This window comes from Salmo salar, chromosome ssa07 (genome assembly GCF_905237065.1).
Source record: "Salmo salar chromosome ssa07, Ssal_v3.1, whole genome shotgun sequence".
NCBI classification, from domain to species: Eukaryota; Metazoa; Chordata; class Actinopteri; order Salmoniformes; family Salmonidae; genus Salmo; species Salmo salar.
The window spans coordinates 42,010,452-42,029,321 of NC_059448.1; the positions used below are offsets into that span (position 1 = coordinate 42,010,452).

Here is an 18,870-nt window from a genome sequence, read left to right on the forward strand (position 1 = left end):
AACAAAGCCCTTCTGATGATTGCTTTTCATATCCCAATCCTTTTCTCATAAATCCCCCCCCCCCCTCGATTATTATTTATTTATTTATCTCTCTCTGTGTCTGTCTCTGTGTCTGTCTCTGTGTCTGTCTCTGTGTCTGTGTCTGTCTGTCTGTCTATCTGTCTGTCTGTCTGTCTGTCTGCACTAATTCGATTTTCTTGTTAATCGGCCCTGAGTCAGGTGTGTGTGAATAAGGAGAGCTGTGTGTGAGAGAGTGCCCAAGGATATGCATGAGTGTGTGTGAGAAAGTGCCCAAGGATATGCATGAGTGTGTGTGTGAGAGAGAGTGCCCAAGGATATGCATGAGTGTGTGTGAGAAAGTGCCCAAGGATATGCATGAGTGTGTGTGTGTGTGAGAGAGTATGAGTGTGTATGTGTTTCAGGTTGTTGAGCTTATTGCTTCATAATCATCAGTGCGTCACTCACCCAGAACCCCCCACAATTCCTGTGTCCGTGCCAGAATAAGGGGATAGTTTAACAGATGGGAACATTACCTGGGATTATCCAGTAATACTGTGAAATGTTCTGCTAGGAATTCCGAAATGTCTATCGGAAGTAATTCTGAGCCTAACGACAGAGCTGAGGCCCAGGTTGATGGCCCCAGACACAGTTACGGTTGACAGGAGGGTGGGATGACATTTAAGCCTAGAGCCTTCACTGTCAACAGTTTCTGCTCCCTTTGTTAGAACAGGAAGAGAGTTTTGAGGGAGACTTCAATGGAAGTGTGTCAATGGGATTAGATGAAGCCGCTGTGCTACGGAGTCACTTGTATATGTATGCAACATGTCAGACAGTGAGTTGTTGATACTGTATAATGTGTTTCAGAGCCGTGTTGGTTTAGGGAAATGTCCTCCAACATGAATGAAGAGTTGCACTGATGATTGCCTGTTGATATTGACGTTGCCATGGTTCCAACCTACAGTAGGTCGAAAATGTGCAGGTTAACGGGACCAACTCCGTTGCTCATTAGCACAGATGGGCCCAATTGTTGCAAAGGGATATTAGAATCCCTTTGTCATCTTCAACATAGGTTTCAACTCCCTCCCTTCCAGGGAGGAATTTTATCTCCTTGATCCGTATGGTTTCAGGATATTTCTTGGGAGAGAAGGATTTGATTTTGGAAGCGTACAGAATCTAATTTCTGGGGAGAAAATGTAGCATTTCGGATGTTTCCACACAGAACAGACAGATTAGGGTAGTGTGGGAGTTATTATCTTGTCAGTAGTGATCAGTTGAAACCATGATTCACTCACCACTCTTATAACCCATTCCGAATAGAACATTGGCCAACTACAGGGCTGTGCCTGTTTGCTTGTTTATCTGTGTTAGCGACATGGGTTTGTGTGTGTGTGTGTGATGATTCATTTTGTATTCAGCTCAGCTCTGCAAATCAACATAATGGAGATAATCAACCATATTTTATTTCATGCTGGCGGTTGTGTTGCTGACTGGGCTGCTATCTAAGCAGATTATGCTGACTTGATTAGGGATGCGACACACATGTACACACACCCACACAATCTGGTACACGTATAGTCTGGTACATGCAGTCTCAGTAGTTTCTGATGTAAGACCTCTGCATTGGTTCTGTCAACTATCTCAGTTATTAAAACCACATTAATAATCATTATTATTGTCTCTCTCCCCTCCCTCTCTCTCTCCGTAGCTCTGTATGCCCAAAGGCCTGTCGTTCAGGACACAAGCAGACAACCGCGAGCCCCAGTTCCACTCCTTCCTGATCACGCGGGAGGACGGCTCTCGCACCTACGGCTTCGTCCACACCTTCTACGAGGAGGTGACGTCGCCTCAGATCTGCTCGGCCATGCAGACCCTCTACCAGATGCACCAGGCTGAGAACCCTTCCTCCGCCACCCCCTCCTCCTCTTCCTCCTCCAGTATGGACTCCCTGGCTAGCAGCCTGGACGAAGCAGATTCTCCATCTTCATCCTCGTGCCGGTCGGCGGCGTGCGGCGGCTACGACGCGTCGCGGGACACCCTCTATGTCTCCAAGGCGTTATGTCTGATCACACCCATGCCCTTCATGCACGGCTGCCGCCGTTTCCTGTCCCAGATGCACTGGGCCGTCACGGCTGCCTCGCCCCCGCCCCTCCCCCTGGAGAGCTACGTGCACAACATCCTGTACGAGGTGCCCCTGCCCCCTCCGGGGCGCTCGCTGAAGTTCCACGGGGTGTACGAGCCCATCGTGTGTCAGCGTCCTGGGCCTGGGGAGCTGCCTCTGGCTGACTTCCCTCTGGGCCAGACCTTCACTCTGCTGGGGGTAGAGAACCTGGTGCAGCTGTTCAACTGTACCTTGCTGGAGATGCAGATTCTGCTCTACTCACAGGGTAAGGGATGCGTATTATACATGCCCACACACACTCCTCTCTGCCTCTACATTCCTTGGCAGCAGGTTGTTGTGTGGGGGATGCTTCTCCAGCCAGGTGGTATGGTGATGACAGATACCAGGTTGGGGGATGGTTCGGATAAGTCATTCCTCCCTATTCCTCAACGCATCCCCTCAGCTGGAGCCAATGGAACATGACTGGCTATGTCATTACTGGGGTGTAATCTGTGGTCCTGGCCCTGACTCCCTGGCCCAAATGAGTTTAGGATTAGACTACTGTGATCTGGGTGTGGTAGAGTGCTGTTCCTCTCCCTGGGACTGGAGCTATGTAGGTTGACTGTAGAGTAGAGTGGCTGGGATTAGGAAGCATGGTCAGTCAAAGGACAAACAGCCAGACAGTAGTCTGTAGACGTCAGGCCAAGACTGAGTGTATCTGCCATAGACTTCACTGTAGAATACATTAGACTAAACTACAGGATACCATTATCTGATTGGCTGAAGACTGTTGCAGAGAAAGAGACATGTAGAGAGCTTCTTGTCTGTTGAATGTTTGATTGGGTGGTTCTGGTCCATTGGCGTCCTTTGTAATGGAAAGTAGTCTTGCCTAATGAACTAATGGGTTGTGAGTTTCCATTAAGTGGCTCTTGATTTGTTTTAGAGTTGATGGAGTTTAATGTCTCTAATGTAATTATCTGTAATGCATGGGAGTTCATTAGTTGAGTTGATGTCATTCAAACAAAGGGACTGTTACTAGCATCATGCCATTTCTGTCTGCTTGAGAGAAAACGACAGAGACAGCCCTCCCTCCTCCTACCTCCGCTCCCATCCATCACCACTCATCTGTCATCTATCCTTTGATGAGAAATGATCTCCCATGTTTAATTTATTAAACCAACTGTCAGACGGAATCGCTCCTGAAACAGAATGATTAACCTCTCCATTCCGAATGAAAAAACATTCCAGTAACGTTTTAATGTTCCTCATTTTTCACCGGGAAGCGTTGGCGGCATCCCATTTATCTCCTACCCTGCGACACGGCTGCTAAAAGGAATTCTAATTCCTCTATAATAAAAACAATGTGCTTGATTTGCCTGGAGGCGCTTTCATGGAAGGGTTGACGCACGGAAACTGCATCTGTAACATGTTCTTTTGATGGGTCCCAATGCACCCTATTCCCTATATTGTTGACTACCTTTGACCAGGGCACATTGGGCTCTGGTCAAAAGTAGTGCACAATATATAGGATAGGGTGCCATTTGGTATGCAGCATGTGTGTTAATGTGACAAGGTTGGCCATATGTCCTCCTTGTCTTATTTGATCCATCAACAACCAATGAAATCATGACAGACGGAACCTGCCCAGTGCCCACCATGATCCTCGCGCACTCATTGGTTGGGACACGGGAAGGAAGTGGCAGGCAGGCGTTTAGTCCAATCCTGCACCTCAATGGAGGACATGGATCTGAGATGTAATTAATAATATTATTAATCACTATTTTATATTTTAGTCATTCCAGGGTCTTTTTCTTGATCAAAAATGGGTTTAAGTGATGGGTGTGGCAGGGGCACAATTTTAAAGCAAATTTGAGGCCCTGTCTTAGCAGTGTAGAGACTTTGGCATTTTTAAGCAAATTTCCTACACGTCTACACATTTCTCCATGGAGCTAAGCATTTTTTTTTATAAAAAAATGAATTTCCTGCAATTCTAAACAAGTTGACATGTAGTTAAGAGAAAAGGTTGCAGTTTTAAAGCACATTTCCTGCAATTCTACATAGAGCTGAGGACTTTTGTTTTAAAGCAAATTTCCTGCAATTCTATGTATTTTGCGATGGCTAATTCAGTGTTCTTTTGCTCAAACATAATAATAAAATGTATACTGCTAAAATCATTTTTTAGGGCTCTTTCAATTCTCCTTGACTTTTATTTTGGTGATTGTTAGTTCTCAAAGATTATATAATAAATAAAGAATATACAGGTCCATTATCTTCTCTACATACATATATATCTGGGTTTTAGTCGTTTAAGTTGACACTGAAAGCGCTTTTCCATCCTGAAAATTAGGCGACCAGAAAAAACGCTTAGGCGGCCCGCCCAAGGATTTCAATAGCAGAAAAATCCCTGCGTTCATCCAGAGAGACCTAGTCAGCGCACACAATAAGGTGGTTGATCAAACGCATACTGTTCGTATGAAAATGAGGGGACTTTACACCATGTCTCCTTCCCCCCCTCTCTCTGTGCTGGGAGTGCACCTGGTTTCTGTTGTTTACCATTATTGGCTAGTCTCTTCCCTTCTGAGACTGTGTCTGACAGAGACCAGTCCCAATGGCTGACAGTTTCACTATGAGTTGCCTCATGTCATATGTTCAACCTTGAAACACAGATGCCGATCTTTGTCTCTTCCGTTCGCATTTTCCACTTGGCCTCGGCAGCGTTGTGATCAACTGTATCCTATGTTGGACGTATGCAGATGTTGACAATGCAATGCATTCCCTTATTTATCAAGCAATAATATACAATATTTTACACGTAAACCTCCATTGGAAAGCAGTATTGGAGGGTCTTGTGGAAGTTTAATGGCCCTGTAAAATAGAGTTGAACGCTCTCGCATCATCTCTGCCTGAAATCAGCTGAACTACGGTGGGAGGTGAGGTCAACGTCGGACGAGAGAATAATATTATTCCGTTTTTTTTCACTCTTATTTCCACCCCTCATCCCCCTGTGAGCTTTTGCAGGGTGCTTTGATGTTTTTCGTGTTGGGGAAAACTGGAGTCTGACATCTGCCGGGTTGAATATTAAAATAGGAAGAGCTGGTGTCAAATCAGCACGGCTTGTGTTTTAATGAAGTCTGTCGAGACGCAGTTAAATCATATTGAATAAGGGGCTAAACTTTTCTTCACATAATACGATCAAAACCGTGGATGAGAGGGGAGGGAAAGAGGGGATAGAGTTGCTGAGACATGAGTAAAGGACCATGAATCATCCTTTTTAATAAGAATCACTCTTTCGGTCTCTGCGTCACACAGCAGGCCGTGTCAAGTTAAAACCCTCAACACGCAGAGGCTTGCGAGAGTATATTTGGTAATAAACTGGGTTATCCTCATTTTTGTGCTCTTATCTCCCTTGTTGTGTGGTTCTAATTGCTCTGTTTATTCCAGAGAGAGACTGGTTTCCCACAGGGAATGCCAAAAAGGCATGTTCAAGCAATTGACCCCCTTGGTTGTTGGCAGCACTTTGAAGTTGTTAAAGTTAAAATGATTGCAACCGTTTCTTTGGTAGACTAGAAGCCGAAGGGCAAATTGGTGCATTTGTGCTATACGAATACATGGTTAGTGTGCTGTGTAGTTTCCTTTTATTGTATGCATTGCTTTAGTAAAGTCATGTAAAAGTCCCAAGTTATCTGCAGCTCTTCTAGGTTTCCCCTCATACATAATTGAGTATTGCAGTGTGAGGGGTTTGTCTTGTATACGGTCAGTGTGTTATTGTACGAGTGTGTGGGTGTGCAGTGCACCACAGCTGAGCTAGCAAGTTTACTCAGTGAACTCTCACACTCTCTTTTTAGTTCTGTCTTTCTCTCGGTTTCTCCCACTCTTTCTCACTCCGTCTCGCTCTTTCGCGACCACACGTTCTCTGCGTGTTGGTCTTGATCTCATTTCTCTGTCTTATCGGTCTTATCTCTTATCTGGGATCCAATCGTATAATGCGTTACTGTGATTCTCAAACTACACCTTCACAGTGTTTCTAAAGGACTCTCGTTCCATTTTCTGCGTGTCCTGTGGCGCAAGTCTTTTATCAGGGTATTGTTACTCCTATCTATCGTGTGCGTCTTCAGTTTTCTCATAAATATCCTATAAGTAGGAGCCCCTACAGATGCCCCTCCCCCCACACATACACCTTTTCACACCGGACCCCCCTCCTTCGCTCCATTATTACGAGTCATCTCCATGGGAGGCAGGATGGCAGGTGGTGTAAGTTATGCCCCTCTTCGGTGTGAGATGCATAACGTCCATTACAGTTGCACCTGCAAGCACCCCTGTTCTGTTCCTAATGACTTGTTTGAAGCCAGGCCTCAAAATTGAGAATTCGAGGCGCCGACAGTGGCTAATGGACACAGGTGCTCCTGCAGTGTGCGCCGTACACACACACACACACACACACACACACACACTGATTAATGGCCAGGTCTGGTGTGCTCTCTGCACAGCATTAGTGTTAGCGTGTTATTAGTATGGTTAGTTGCACATGAGACAGAGAGGAGGAGATGCTAAAGTGGAGCTGTTTTCGGCTCTCTGAAAGAGCATCTGGATCCTTACAGCTACTCTGTCTAATACACAGTAACCGACCATTAGTCCCGGGAACAGAGAGAAGATGTAGCCTGTCTGGATCCATGCTCTGTATTGGAATATATTGTGTGTGCAGTGTAATGTTCAATGCACCTAGCTGTCTGTCCCAGACCTGAGACCTTATATGTGTATTGGGGGGGGGTTAGATTTGGGAATCGAGAGAGGGCAAGTTAGTGTCTGTCCATGTGTCTGTAGGAGAGCGTCTATCTGTGTGTGATACGCATGCGATGGTCTGTGTATTTATATCTGAATGGCAAGGTGGTCACTTGCAGACGGACTTTGAGGAAAGGTAGATCCACGCACACACGCCCACACACACACACTCTCAGACACACGCAATATAAATATGCTAGGTCCCCTAGTTCTCTTGTAGAATGTAAATTGGCTAGGTCTTTGTTTAATGCTTTGTCGACCTTGAAAAGTGTAATGCATTTTGAATGAAAGTACACAGAACCTGTGTGCCTGAGCAGCGGTGAGAGTGAAAGCGAGTGAGGGATGGAGAAAAGGGTATAGAGGGAGAGAGGTTGAGTGGATACATTGGTGTAGGGTGCTGCTGTTTTATTATGGAGGTCAGTCAGGCTTACGGTCTGATCATTTTATTCATATCTGATGATGGAACTCTTGAACTCAATGCCAAAGCCAGCCTGAGATCACTGGTACTAATCTTTAATCAGGAACAGGAGACACTGCAGGCCAACACACACCCGCAAGAACCCCCCCCCCCCACACACACACACACACACACACACACACACACACACACACACACAGAGAATGGTGATTTAAATTGAATCCATCAAAACAGAATTCCCCCGTATTGCCCCCAGATTCAATTTTGATCGGTTGATTTTAAAGTTATTCTCTGCTTCTTCTTTCTAACATCTCCCTTTTATTACCCCCTCCCCGCTTCCCACCACCTTTCCAATCACCACTCACTCCACCCCTCCTTTTCAACCACCTCTCCCCCTCCCAACTTACCCCCCCCCCCTTCCCTTACCCTACCTCTCTCCAGACTACCAGCGGTTGATGACAGTTGCGGAGGGCATCACCACCCTGCTCTTCCCATTCCAGTGGCAGCATGTATACGTGCCCATACTACCCGCATCACTGCTGCACTTCCTGGATGCCCCCGTGCCCTACCTCATGGGCCTGCAGTCCAAGGAGGGCACCGACCGCTCCAAACTAGAGCTGCCACAGGAGGTATGGACTACTGTGTGTGTCAGTGTGTGTGTGCGACTTTGAATGGGTCTGTTTTTTTATTTGTAAGTGTGTCTCTCCATACAATAGGCAGATACAGTAAGGGCTCATTGTTGCTGAATGCACACTGTCCAAGGCCATCCAACCCTGACTCTGCACAATGAGCCTCCCACGCACACAGGCAGACTACCTGGCTTCTATTCAGACTGAGCGGGAAGTGGAAAAATGCAGCTTTCAGACTCTTATTGTGGAGGAACGTCTATTGGAAGTTCATTTTAGTTTGTTGGAGAGCGCTTAAACCTCTCTGAGATACTTCTATCGGTTTTATCACTCACAGGCCAATGTGTTTGCATAGACCCCTATTACTCCTGTGTGGAAGGAACTCAAATGGATATTTCTCTGGAACGGCTTAGTGGATTTTGGGATAGTGTGTGTCTGTACCCTCTCCCTCCTCCTTCCTCCCAGCTTGAGCGGCCTCCTCCTCAGACAGTGAAAGCGATGGAACCCTCGGTGCACAGCATGTGTGTAGGGACGAGATAAGACTCCTAATGGTCTGGAACGCCCTAAAGAGATTCCCAGCTTCAGGGCTCTCCCTCCCTCCCACTCCCACCGCTCATTAATCTGGCCCATTCCTTATGCATGGTAATTATCCGAGTCAGTGCAGCATCCGACGACGTTCCCTGGTGCTGCTCCTGCCTCCACACAATCCAATTTTCTGCCCCTCTGTGTTCCTCCGGATCCTCCCCTGAAGAGCACGCGGTGCCAAATGTTTTAATTTAGGAATATCTCTATTTTCTGATTGATTCTTTGAAGTGAGGTGGATGACCTAGAAATGGAGGGATGAAAGAAGGGCTGAAAGCAAATGGGAAGAAGGGAAGGATCATAGAGAGAGGATGTGAATGAACAAATTAATGAATGAAAGACTTGCCTTTTTGAACCCTGGCTCTGTAGAAATAATTAATCTCATTTCCATTTCAAATGGCAGAACAATAATCTGTCTCCTAATCATATTAGTCATGTTTGCATAGAAAATACCAAACAAGTACATGCACATGCACACACTCATGAATACCAACAGTTTCATGTCATTTTGTCCCTCTTGATCCTCCATCCTTTCTTGTTAATGCAAAAGAGGAACCAATGGCTTTTAACCGAAACTAGGCCAACCGTTGTGTGCCTGTACAATCACCCAGCGGGGTGCATGCTCCTTTTTCCGCAGCTCCTAAATCAGGCGGATGGCCTGCAGTCTTCTCCACTACCTAAATAAACCTCCATTAGGCCAATCCACATCAGGTCAGATCTGTGCACAGACAGCTGATGCAGCCCTCACAGAGCAATGCACATGAGTCAAACCTGGACCCAGAAATACATGGAGAAGAAAATGTTGAGTTTTGAAATTCACCTCTGGAGCCTAGCAAATGCTGTTATTAAACTATAGTCAATTGGTAGTAAACCCAGCGTTTCAGATGCCAGACAGTAAATGCTAATGTGATGTATTCAGGTGTACAGTAACTCCTAGTCATCCTTCCACAGGGACAGTAGAGCCTGGAAGTGGTGTGTGTGTGTGTGTGTGTGTGTGTGTGTGTGTGTGTGTGTGTGTGTGTGTGTGTGTGTGTGTGTGTGTGTGTGTGTGTGTGTGTGTGTGTGTGTGTGTGTGTGTGGAATACTGAAGTATAATTACAAGCATTTCATAACTGTCAAAGTCTTTTATTGACAATTACATGAAGTTGATGCAAAGAGTCAATATTTGCATTGTTGACACTTCTTTTTCAAGACCTCTGCAATCCGCCCTGGCATGCTGTCAATTAACTTCCTGACTGATGGCAGCCCATTCTTGCATAATCAATGCTTGGACTTTGTCAAAATTTGTGGGTTTTTGTTTGTCCACCCGCCTCTTGAGGATTGACCAGAAGGTCTCAATGGGATTTGGGGAGTTTCCTGGCCATGGACCCAAAATATCGATGTTTTGTCCCCGAGCCACTTAGTTATCACTTTTGCCTTATGGCAAGGTGCTCCATCATGCTGGGAAAGGCATTGTTCATCACCAAACTGTTCCTGGATGGTTGGGAGAAGTTGCTCTCGGCGGATGTGTTGGTACCAATCTTTATTCATGGCTGTGTTCTTAGGCAAAATTGTGAGTGAGCCCACTCCCTTGGCTGAGAAGAAACCCCACACATGAATGGTCTCAGGATGCTTTACTGTTGGCATGACACAGGACTGATGGTAGCGCTCACCTTGTCTTCTCCGGACAAGCTTTTTTTCGGATTTCCCAAACAATCGGAAAGGCGATTCATCAGAGAAAATGACTTTACCCCAGTCCTCAGCAGTCCGATCCCTGTACCTTTTGCAGAATATCAGTCTGTCCCTGATGTTTTTCCTGGAGAGAAGTGGCTTCTTTGCTGCCCTTCTTGACACCAGGCCATCCTCCAAAAGTCTTCGCCTCACTGTGCGTGCAGATGCACTCACACCTGCCTGCTGCCATTCCTGAGCAAGCTCTGTACTGGTGGTGCCCCGATCCCGCAGCTGAATCAACTTTAGGAGACGGTCCTGGTGCTTGCTGGACTTTCTTGTGCGCCTTGTAGCCTTCTTCACAACAATTGAACCTTGAAGTTCTTGATGATCCGATAAATGGTTGATTTAGGTGCAATCTTACTGGCAGCAATATCCTTGCCTGTGAAGCCATTTTTGTGCAAAGCAATGATGACGGCACGTGTTTCCTTGCAGGTAACCATGGTTGACAGAGGAAGAACAATTATTCCAAGCAACACCCTCCTTTTGAAGCTTCCAGTCTGTTATTCAAACTCAATCAGCATGACAGAGTGATCTCCAGCCTGGTCCTCGTCAACACTCACACCTGTGTTAACGAGAGAATCACTGACATGATGTCAGCTGGTCCTTTTGTGGCAGGGCTGAAATGCAGTGGACATGTTTTGGGGGGATTCAGTTCATTTGCATGGCAAAGAGGGACTTTGCAATTAATTGCAATTCATCTGATCACTCTTCATAACATTCTGGAGTATATGCAAATTGCCATCATACAAACTGAGGCAGCAGACTTTGTGAAAATTAATATTTGTGTCATTCTCAAAACTTTTGGCCACGACTGTACAGTATCATTGTTCCCCTGTCCCAGGGCTGAGTGTCTCAGATGGAGGACTGCTATAGAGCTGGAGTGGCAGTGTAATACATTAGACTGGGGCTTGGGGAGAGAAGGCTATAAGCCCATTTCTACCACTGTAAGCTGCAATTATGGTTGGTTTTTGAGTGTGTGCGTGTATCTGAGTGTATCTGTTAGAGTAAGACACTAGGGATCATAGGTGTGTTTTGAATTTGTATGCATGACTGTGATTTTATGTGAATTGTGGTTGTGATTGGTGTGCAAGCGTGTGTATTTGTTTCTGTGTGGTCTGGCACACTACCCTTGAGCACAGGGTTTTTGTCGTAATGCTGGTGGTTTGTCACAGTAACTCCATTATATCAGATTTGGGTTTATTACTGACATTAATCTCTTTATCGTGTCAATCACATACTGACCCAGTTACCCAATACTCAATCTGTGCATGTCCAGTCCCCAACCCCAACACACCCCTCTATGATTTTCTATTCATTGAGCAATAGCTATGTTATAATTGTTGTATAATCTTCCATGTTATTCCAATCCTCCCTCTCTCCTAACAGGCTAACTTGTGCTTCGTGGACATTGACAACCACTGCATCGAGCTGCCTGAGGACTTCCCCCAGTTCCCTAACAAACCGGAGTTCATCCAGGAGCTCAGTGAAGTCCTCCTCCACTACGGCATATCCCCAGTGGGGGGCGCTCCTCCAACCTCTGTCTCCACCTCCACCACCACCACCCCTGGGTCCGTCTCTACCCGTCACCCTGGTCTGAAGAGCCAACAGGCCCTGAGGGAGCTAGAGGACGATGGGAGGAATGGGAACCTAGGAGGGGAGCAGTTAGCTGTGTTGGAGCTTCTCCAAGGGAACGCTACTCTGGAAAGACTCCAGGCTCTGGCTAAGAGAACGGGGGTCCGTGTGGAAGCCCTGAGGGGGGTAGGGGGTGAGAGAGAGGGCCAGGGCCAGGGGGGGAGGACGGCAGTCGAAGAGGAGGAGCTGAGGAACGCTAAGCTGAATGTACAGCTGAGGGAGGTATTCGCTAGCAGGTTTACCACGATGTTCGCGGACTATGAGGCCTTCGTCATCCAAAGCGCTCCGGACCTGGAGTCCTGGCTCACCAACCGAGAGCAGATGCACAACTTTGATAAGGTGATGGGTTGACACACAGAGACATGTACACACACACACGCACACTGTTTACCTTGATGTAGCGGGCTGTTTATTGAGGCCTGTGTTGTGTGATAGTAGAAGTCCACTGGGGAATTACCATGTTTGTGAGATGCTGAATTAAATTTTTTCCTGAAACCCATCCACTATGAAAATATTCCATTTGATGAATAAGTAAGACGAACACAGCCAGAGTTGTTAAGACGCGGTATTGGCAATAACAGTGTTTGCATTTATAAAATCACTGGGGAAATACATTCATATCAGCAAACAGCCAGAAAACAGAGTTGGTTGCTGTGTGTTTATGCTACGTGCTGTGCACCCAGAGTTGGGCAGTATTTCTGTTATTTGTATTTGAAATATGTATTTCAATTATTTCTGAGTATTTAGTTATTTATATTGCACTGGGCTGAACTACACTTCGATGTACAGTGCCTCCAGAAAGTATTCAGACCCCTTGACTTTTCCATTTTGTTACGTTACAGCATTATTCTAAAATGGATTAAATAAATACATATCCTCAGCAATCTACACACAATACCCCATAATGATAATGCGAAAAAGGTTTTTTGAAATTTTAGCAAATGTATTAAACATGAAAAACAGATACCTTACTTACATAAGTATTCAGACCCTTTGCTTAGAGACTCAAAATGTATCATCCTTGAGATGTTTAGATAACTTGATTGGAGTCCACATGTGGTAAATTAAATTGATTGGAGATGATTTGGAAAGGCACACACCTGTCTATATAAGGTCTGACAGTTGACAGTGCATGTCAGAGCAAAAACCAAGCCATGAGGTCGAAGAAATGTCCGTAGAGCTCCGAGACAGGATTGTGCCAAGGCACAGATCTGGGGAAGGGTACTACAACAATTCTGCAGCATTGAAAGTCCCTAAGAACAAAGTGGCCTCATCATTCTTAAATGGAAGAAGTTTGGAACCACCAAGACTCTTCCTAGAGCTGGCCGCCCGGCCAAACTGAGCAATCGGGGGAGAAGGGCCTTGGTCAGGGAGGTGACCAAGAACCCGATGGTCACTCTGACAGAGCTCTAGAGTTCCTCTGTGGACATGGAAGAACCTTCCAGAAGGACAACCATCTTTGCAGCACTCCACCAATCAGGCCTTTATGGTAGAGTGGCCAGATCAAAGCCACTCCTCAGTAAAAGGCATGTCAGCCCGCTTCGAGTTTTTGAACTCTTTGGCCTGAATGCCAAGCGTCACATCTGGAGGAAACCTGGCACCATACCTACGGTGAAGCATGGTGGTGGCAGCATCATGCTGTGGGGATTTTTTTTCAGAGGCAGGGCCTGAGAGACTAGTCCGGATCGAGGCAAAGATGAACGCAGCAAAGTACAGAGAGATCCTTGATGAAAACCTGCTCCAGAGTGCTCAGGACCTCAGACTGGGGTGAAGGTTCACCTTCCAACAGGACAATGACCCTAAGCACACAGCCAAGACAATTCAGGAGTGGCTTCAGGACAAGTCTATGAATGTCCTTGAGTGGCCCAGCCCGAGCCTGAACTTGAACATGATCGAACATTTCTGGAGAGACCTAAAAATAGCTGTGTAGCGACACTCCCCATCCAACCTGACAGAGCTTGAGAGGATCTGCAGAGAAGAATGGGAGAAACTCCCCAAATACAGGTGTGCCAAGCTTGTAGCATCATACCCAAGTATACTCAAGGCTGTTGTCGCTGCCAAAGATGCTTCAACAAAGTACTGAGTAAAGTGTCTGAATACTTATGTAAATGTCATATTTCAGTTGAAAATATATATATATTTTAGCAAAAATGTCTAAAAACCTGTTTTTACTTTGTCGTTATGGGGTTTTGCGTGTAGACTGATGAGGGGGGGAAAAACGATTTCATCAATTTTAGAATAAGTCTGTAACCTAACAAAATGTGGAAAAAGTCAAGGGGTCTGAATACTTTCTGAAGGCACTGTATTTTGTAACAAAATACTTTCGAGAGCTGTAATTTGTATTTTCAAAGTATAAAATACTTTTCTATACCATTTTTTTTATAGCTGTTCATGATTTTGTGGCCCCCTTTGATGGAACTATGGTGCGATAAGCGCGCCTTCTAAATTAACTAAATATAAATGTGTATAAATAGCTGAACAATTTCAAAGCATGCTGAGTAGTATTTTAAGGATCTCCACCCCTAAGCAAGGCCAATAAATATACCCAGTGTGCTTTGCAGTTCATTTTTACATTTTGGTCATTTAGCAGACACTCTTATCCGGAGTGACTAATAGTCAGTGCATTCAACTAAGGTAGATAAACAACAACATAACACAGTTATAGCAAGTAAATGTAGTTCTAAATACAAAATATGTCTTTTTAATTAAGTACATTTCAAAAGACAAGTATTTTGTCGTTTATTTTGATACATTGATCTTTATGGTTTTTTTGTACATTTATTTTGTAGTTTCTGTCCATCCCTGTGTGTACCTATATCATTTTGTAATTACATTTGTAGCTTTCCCTACCTACTAGTATTTGTTTTCATGTCTTTCCCTGCAAGGTCATGCTAATGTATCTGTGTCTGTACTAACAGATCTCCCCTCTCTCCAGGCATCCTTTCTGTCTGACCAGCCGGAGCCCTACCTGCCCTTCCTGTCCCACTTCATCGAGACCCAGATGTTCGCCACCTTCATCGACAACAAGATCATGTCCCAATGGGAGGAGAAGGAGCCACTGCTCCGCGTGTTTGACGGACGCATCGATAAAGCTCGTCTATACAACGTTAGAGCCCCAAGTCTGCGGTCCTCCAACTACCAGAGATGCACCATCCTCAAGGAGTCAGGTGAGTCTGAAGAGGGGGGGGGTGGTGTGTGTGGGTGTGAGAGAGATCGACAGAGAGGGACAGGTGGAATTGAAGGACAAATCTAAAGTCGTTTAAAATGAGTCTTTGGTAGGTAACAGAGAAATATGGATAGAGGTAGAGAAAGGAGAGGGACTAATTGAAAGTTTGGACTTGAATTAGAATGTGCTCTCCTGTGCCGTCTGTCTGATCAGCATGCTGTGGATGACTGCTGTCTCTATCGGTCTGTCTGCCTGGCTGGCATACCAACGATGCTTTAAGAGGTCACACAGGACTCCATTTTAAAAGGACTCCTTTTAAATCCATCTCTTTCCACATCCATCCTACTGCTTTCCATCTCGTCAGCCTCTTCTCCCTCTTGACCTCTTTTCATGTGTTCGTTGGAAACAGCAGTCTTCTCTCCACTCAGCAGGTGCTCCCCTTGGCCTATTCTGCCCATTTGTCTTTGTCTCAAAGAAAGCCTCACCCCACAAAGCTCATTCTTCTACGCTCTATTTCTCTTTCTTTCATTCTCTCTCTCGCGCTGTCACTCTCTCGCGCTCACACACACAAACACACACGCGCTTCCCCCAAAACACCCCCGCCGCCCCTACCCCACTGAGTCAGTCCTGATTCTGGCTTCCTCACTTCCTTTTGCCTGCGCAGCAGAGACTTAACGAGGGCAAACCAAATGAGTACTAATTAAGATAAAAAGACCTGACCAGACACTCTCACAGACAATGAGTGTTTGTGTGTGCGTGCTCACGTCTGTGAGAGGTATAGGTGAGTCAATTGGCAGGGTCCGACATTGGCAGATTATAATGGAACGAGTGCTGTTAAAGCCTAATTGTTCAGGGTGAGCTCTTTCAGAGGTGGTGGCGCGTGCAGTTCCCCAATTATACACACAAAAGAAACTCTTCTATTCTACTTAATTTCCCTCAGTCACTCCGGTGCTCCTCTCTCTCCTGTCTGACAAACAATGAGGACTGAGATTGGAAGACGCATTCGGTGGGTTTTGTTAGACAGAAAAAATATCTCATACGAGCCATGTAAAGAATTACCTCACCAACAGATGCGCTGTTTATCACCGCGAGCAGGGGTTCATTGACGGATGCCTTGTTGGTTTGGGTTGAGTCGTACTGCGTCTGTTTTCTCTACCTTGTGTTCGTTAAAGAAAGAAAGGAAATGGTTAGAGGAGGAGGTAAGTTTGGAGAGCAAACAGAGAGAACAAGAAAGAAAGAGCAAGCAGTGAGAAAAAGAGAGCGGGGTGTTTATAGATAAAGAGGGTGAGAGGAGGATGAAAGGGCCGCAGTAAAGCATGTCCTGTAATGAATTGAACTAACACAGTGCTTTGATGTCCTGCCAAAGCTTTGTTTAGAGGAGCACAAGAGTGGCAGCCTGTGTGTGTGTGTATGTCTCTCCATTCAAAGTAAACTCAAAGGTTTAGTCATTGCATTGTACTAAATGTATTCTTAAGTAGTGGTTATACCAAAAGAAGGCCTTACTCAAATCCCCCCCTCTTGATTTGATCTCCCTGCCCAGCCCAGGCCATCGAACAGCGGCTGATGAAGATCGACCACACAGCCATCCACCCCCACCTGTTGGATATGAAGATTGGACAGGGCAAATATGAACAGGGCTTCTTCCCCAAGCTGCAGTCTGACGTGCTCTCAGTCGGACCCACCAATAACAAGTGAGTATATGATGCCATTACCGAAGAGCCAACCAATGACGGGCATTGTTTCTGGGAAAAAATGGTAATGGTTTGAACATAGAATGGCTATATGAACGTAATATATACTTTACAGTTGTGTTACGGTGATGTAGTCCAAGTTAACAAGTGTTTATCACTAATCTTCCATCTGTATTATGTAGTTGAGTAGAGTCTATATAAATGTTTATGCGGTTAACAGTGTTGTGTCTGTCAGCAGGTGGTCCAATCGTACCGCTACGGCTCAGCGCAGGAAAGACCGTCACCGACAACAAACAGAACACCTGACTCTAGATAACGACCTCAAAGAGGTACGGACACGACACACCGTCCTCCCTCTTCATCCTCTCCGCCGCCTCTTCCTCTGGTTCCATAGCATGTCTTTATGTTCCTTTTTATTTGATTTCTGTTGAGTTTCTTCTTTTCGTCTTAGCTTGGTTCTGCTTTCGAAGCCTGTCCGTCCTTGTCTTAACTGATGTCATGTTTGTTTCTGTAGCTTGTTTTCTCTTCTCTTTGTTTTTTAGTTTCTTTCTATTATTTGAATGTCCTGTGCATTCATGTGCATGGTGCTTCTTTTCCTTTCTTTTCTCGTTCCTGTCTTTTCTGTGGGTCCTGTGCGTTGGGGTTGGGCCGTACCACCTCTCAGCAGGTAGAGGGGTGTCTAGTCCTGCAGAATTCCATGGCGTTTTGGGAGTGGGACAAGGCGTCTCCCCCGCCTCTCAAACCACCAAAAAAAGTCTGCCTCTGAGTGCTGCCTGGTACGTGGAAGAGTGACGGACCCCCCACAGACCCTCCCACTGACCCCAAAAACTACCTCTACCCCCAAAATCTACCCCTACCCCCAAGATGACCCCCACTCCACTTCTCCACTCCAGTCCTGCTTCACACATACCCATAATCCCTGCTTGCTCACACACAGTGGCTCTGTTTGATAGATCACTCCTGCACCTGACACAGTTAAAGTCAACAGCACTGAAAGAGTGAGTCATGGCTCTGCAGTGGATCTTGTTTTCCCTCATCTCTCTCCTCTTCCTACCCTATTATAGTTCTGTATCTCTGTGGGGAGGAGAGAGATGAGAAAGGAATTACTGAGTCGTAACAATACAAAATCATATAAGATGGCAGAATCATTTCAGATTCAAGCCAATTTAAGTCAACTAGAGTGAACTCGCCAGTGTGTCACTGAAATGGGCTCAGCGCCTCAACTCTCTGTGGAGAAGTAAACAGAAAACAGAAAATGTTATTTTTACTTTGTCTTGTTTTCTCTACGAGCACATAACCCCCCCGCCACATCCCAATGTTTTCTAAAAGGTATTCAAGACTGTACAAAAACCACAGCCCTCTCTCTGATCAATGTCTGCCCTCAATCCTAGCCTTACACAACCTCTTACAGTTGGACCCAACTGAGAAATGTCCCTCCATCCACCTGTAATGGTTAATATTGGGTGTACAGTCGTGGCCAAAGGTTTTGAGAATGACACAAATATTAATTTTCACAGTCTGCTGCCTCAGTTTGTATGATGGCAATTTGTATATACTCCAGAATGTTATGAAGAGTGATCAGATGAATTGCAATTGATTGCACTCCCTCTTTGCCATGCAAATGAACTGAATCCCCCAAAAACATTTCCACTGCATTTCAGCCCTGCCACAAAAGGACCAGCTGACATCATGTCAGTGATTCTCTCGTTAACACAGGTGTGAGTGTTGACGAGGACCAGGCTGGAGATCACTCTGTCATGCTGATTGAGTTTGAATAACAGACTGGAAGCTTCAAAAGGAGGGTGTTGCTTGGAATCATTGTTCTTCCTCTGTCAACCATGGTTACCTGCAAGGAAACACGTGCCGTCATCATTGCTTTGCACAAAAATGGCTTCACAGGCAAGGATATTGCTGCCAGTAAGATTGCACCTAAATCAACAATTTTTCAGATCATCAAGAACTTCAAGGTTTAATTGTTGTGAAGAAGGCTTCAGGGCGCACAAAAAAGTCCAGCAAGCACCAGGACCGTCTCCTAAAGTTGATTCAGCTGCGGGATCGGGGCACCACCAGTACAGAGCTTTCTCAGGAATGGCAGCAGGCAGGTGTGAGTGCATCTGCACGCACAGTGAGGCGAAGACTTTTGGAGGATGGCCTGGTGTCAAGAAGGG

The 18,870-nt window shown here is 45.7% G+C and overlaps 1 protein-coding gene across 7 annotated transcripts in view; it reads left to right on the forward strand.

Moving 5' to 3' along the window:
- The window catches only part of LOC106609315 (DENN domain-containing protein 5B), a 78,457-nt gene that overhangs the window by 47,984 nt on the left and 11,603 nt on the right, over positions 1–18,870 (forward strand). For 4 of the 7 annotated variants that reach the window (XM_014207996.2, XM_014207992.2, XM_014207997.2 and 1 more), the window contains 6 exons: positions 1,706–2,384; positions 7,737–7,924; positions 11,600–12,184; positions 14,781–15,012; positions 16,552–16,702; positions 16,938–17,031. In XM_014207996.2, coding sequence (XP_014063471.1) covers positions 1,706–2,384; positions 7,737–7,924; positions 11,600–12,184; positions 14,781–15,012; positions 16,552–16,702; positions 16,938–17,031 — 1,929 coding nt within the window. The remainder of the gene's footprint in view (positions 1–1,705; positions 2,385–7,736; positions 7,925–11,599; positions 12,185–14,780; positions 15,013–16,551; positions 16,703–16,937; positions 17,032–18,870) is intronic. The other 3 variants (XM_014207993.2, XM_045722002.1, XM_014207995.2) reach the window with 1 other exon arrangement.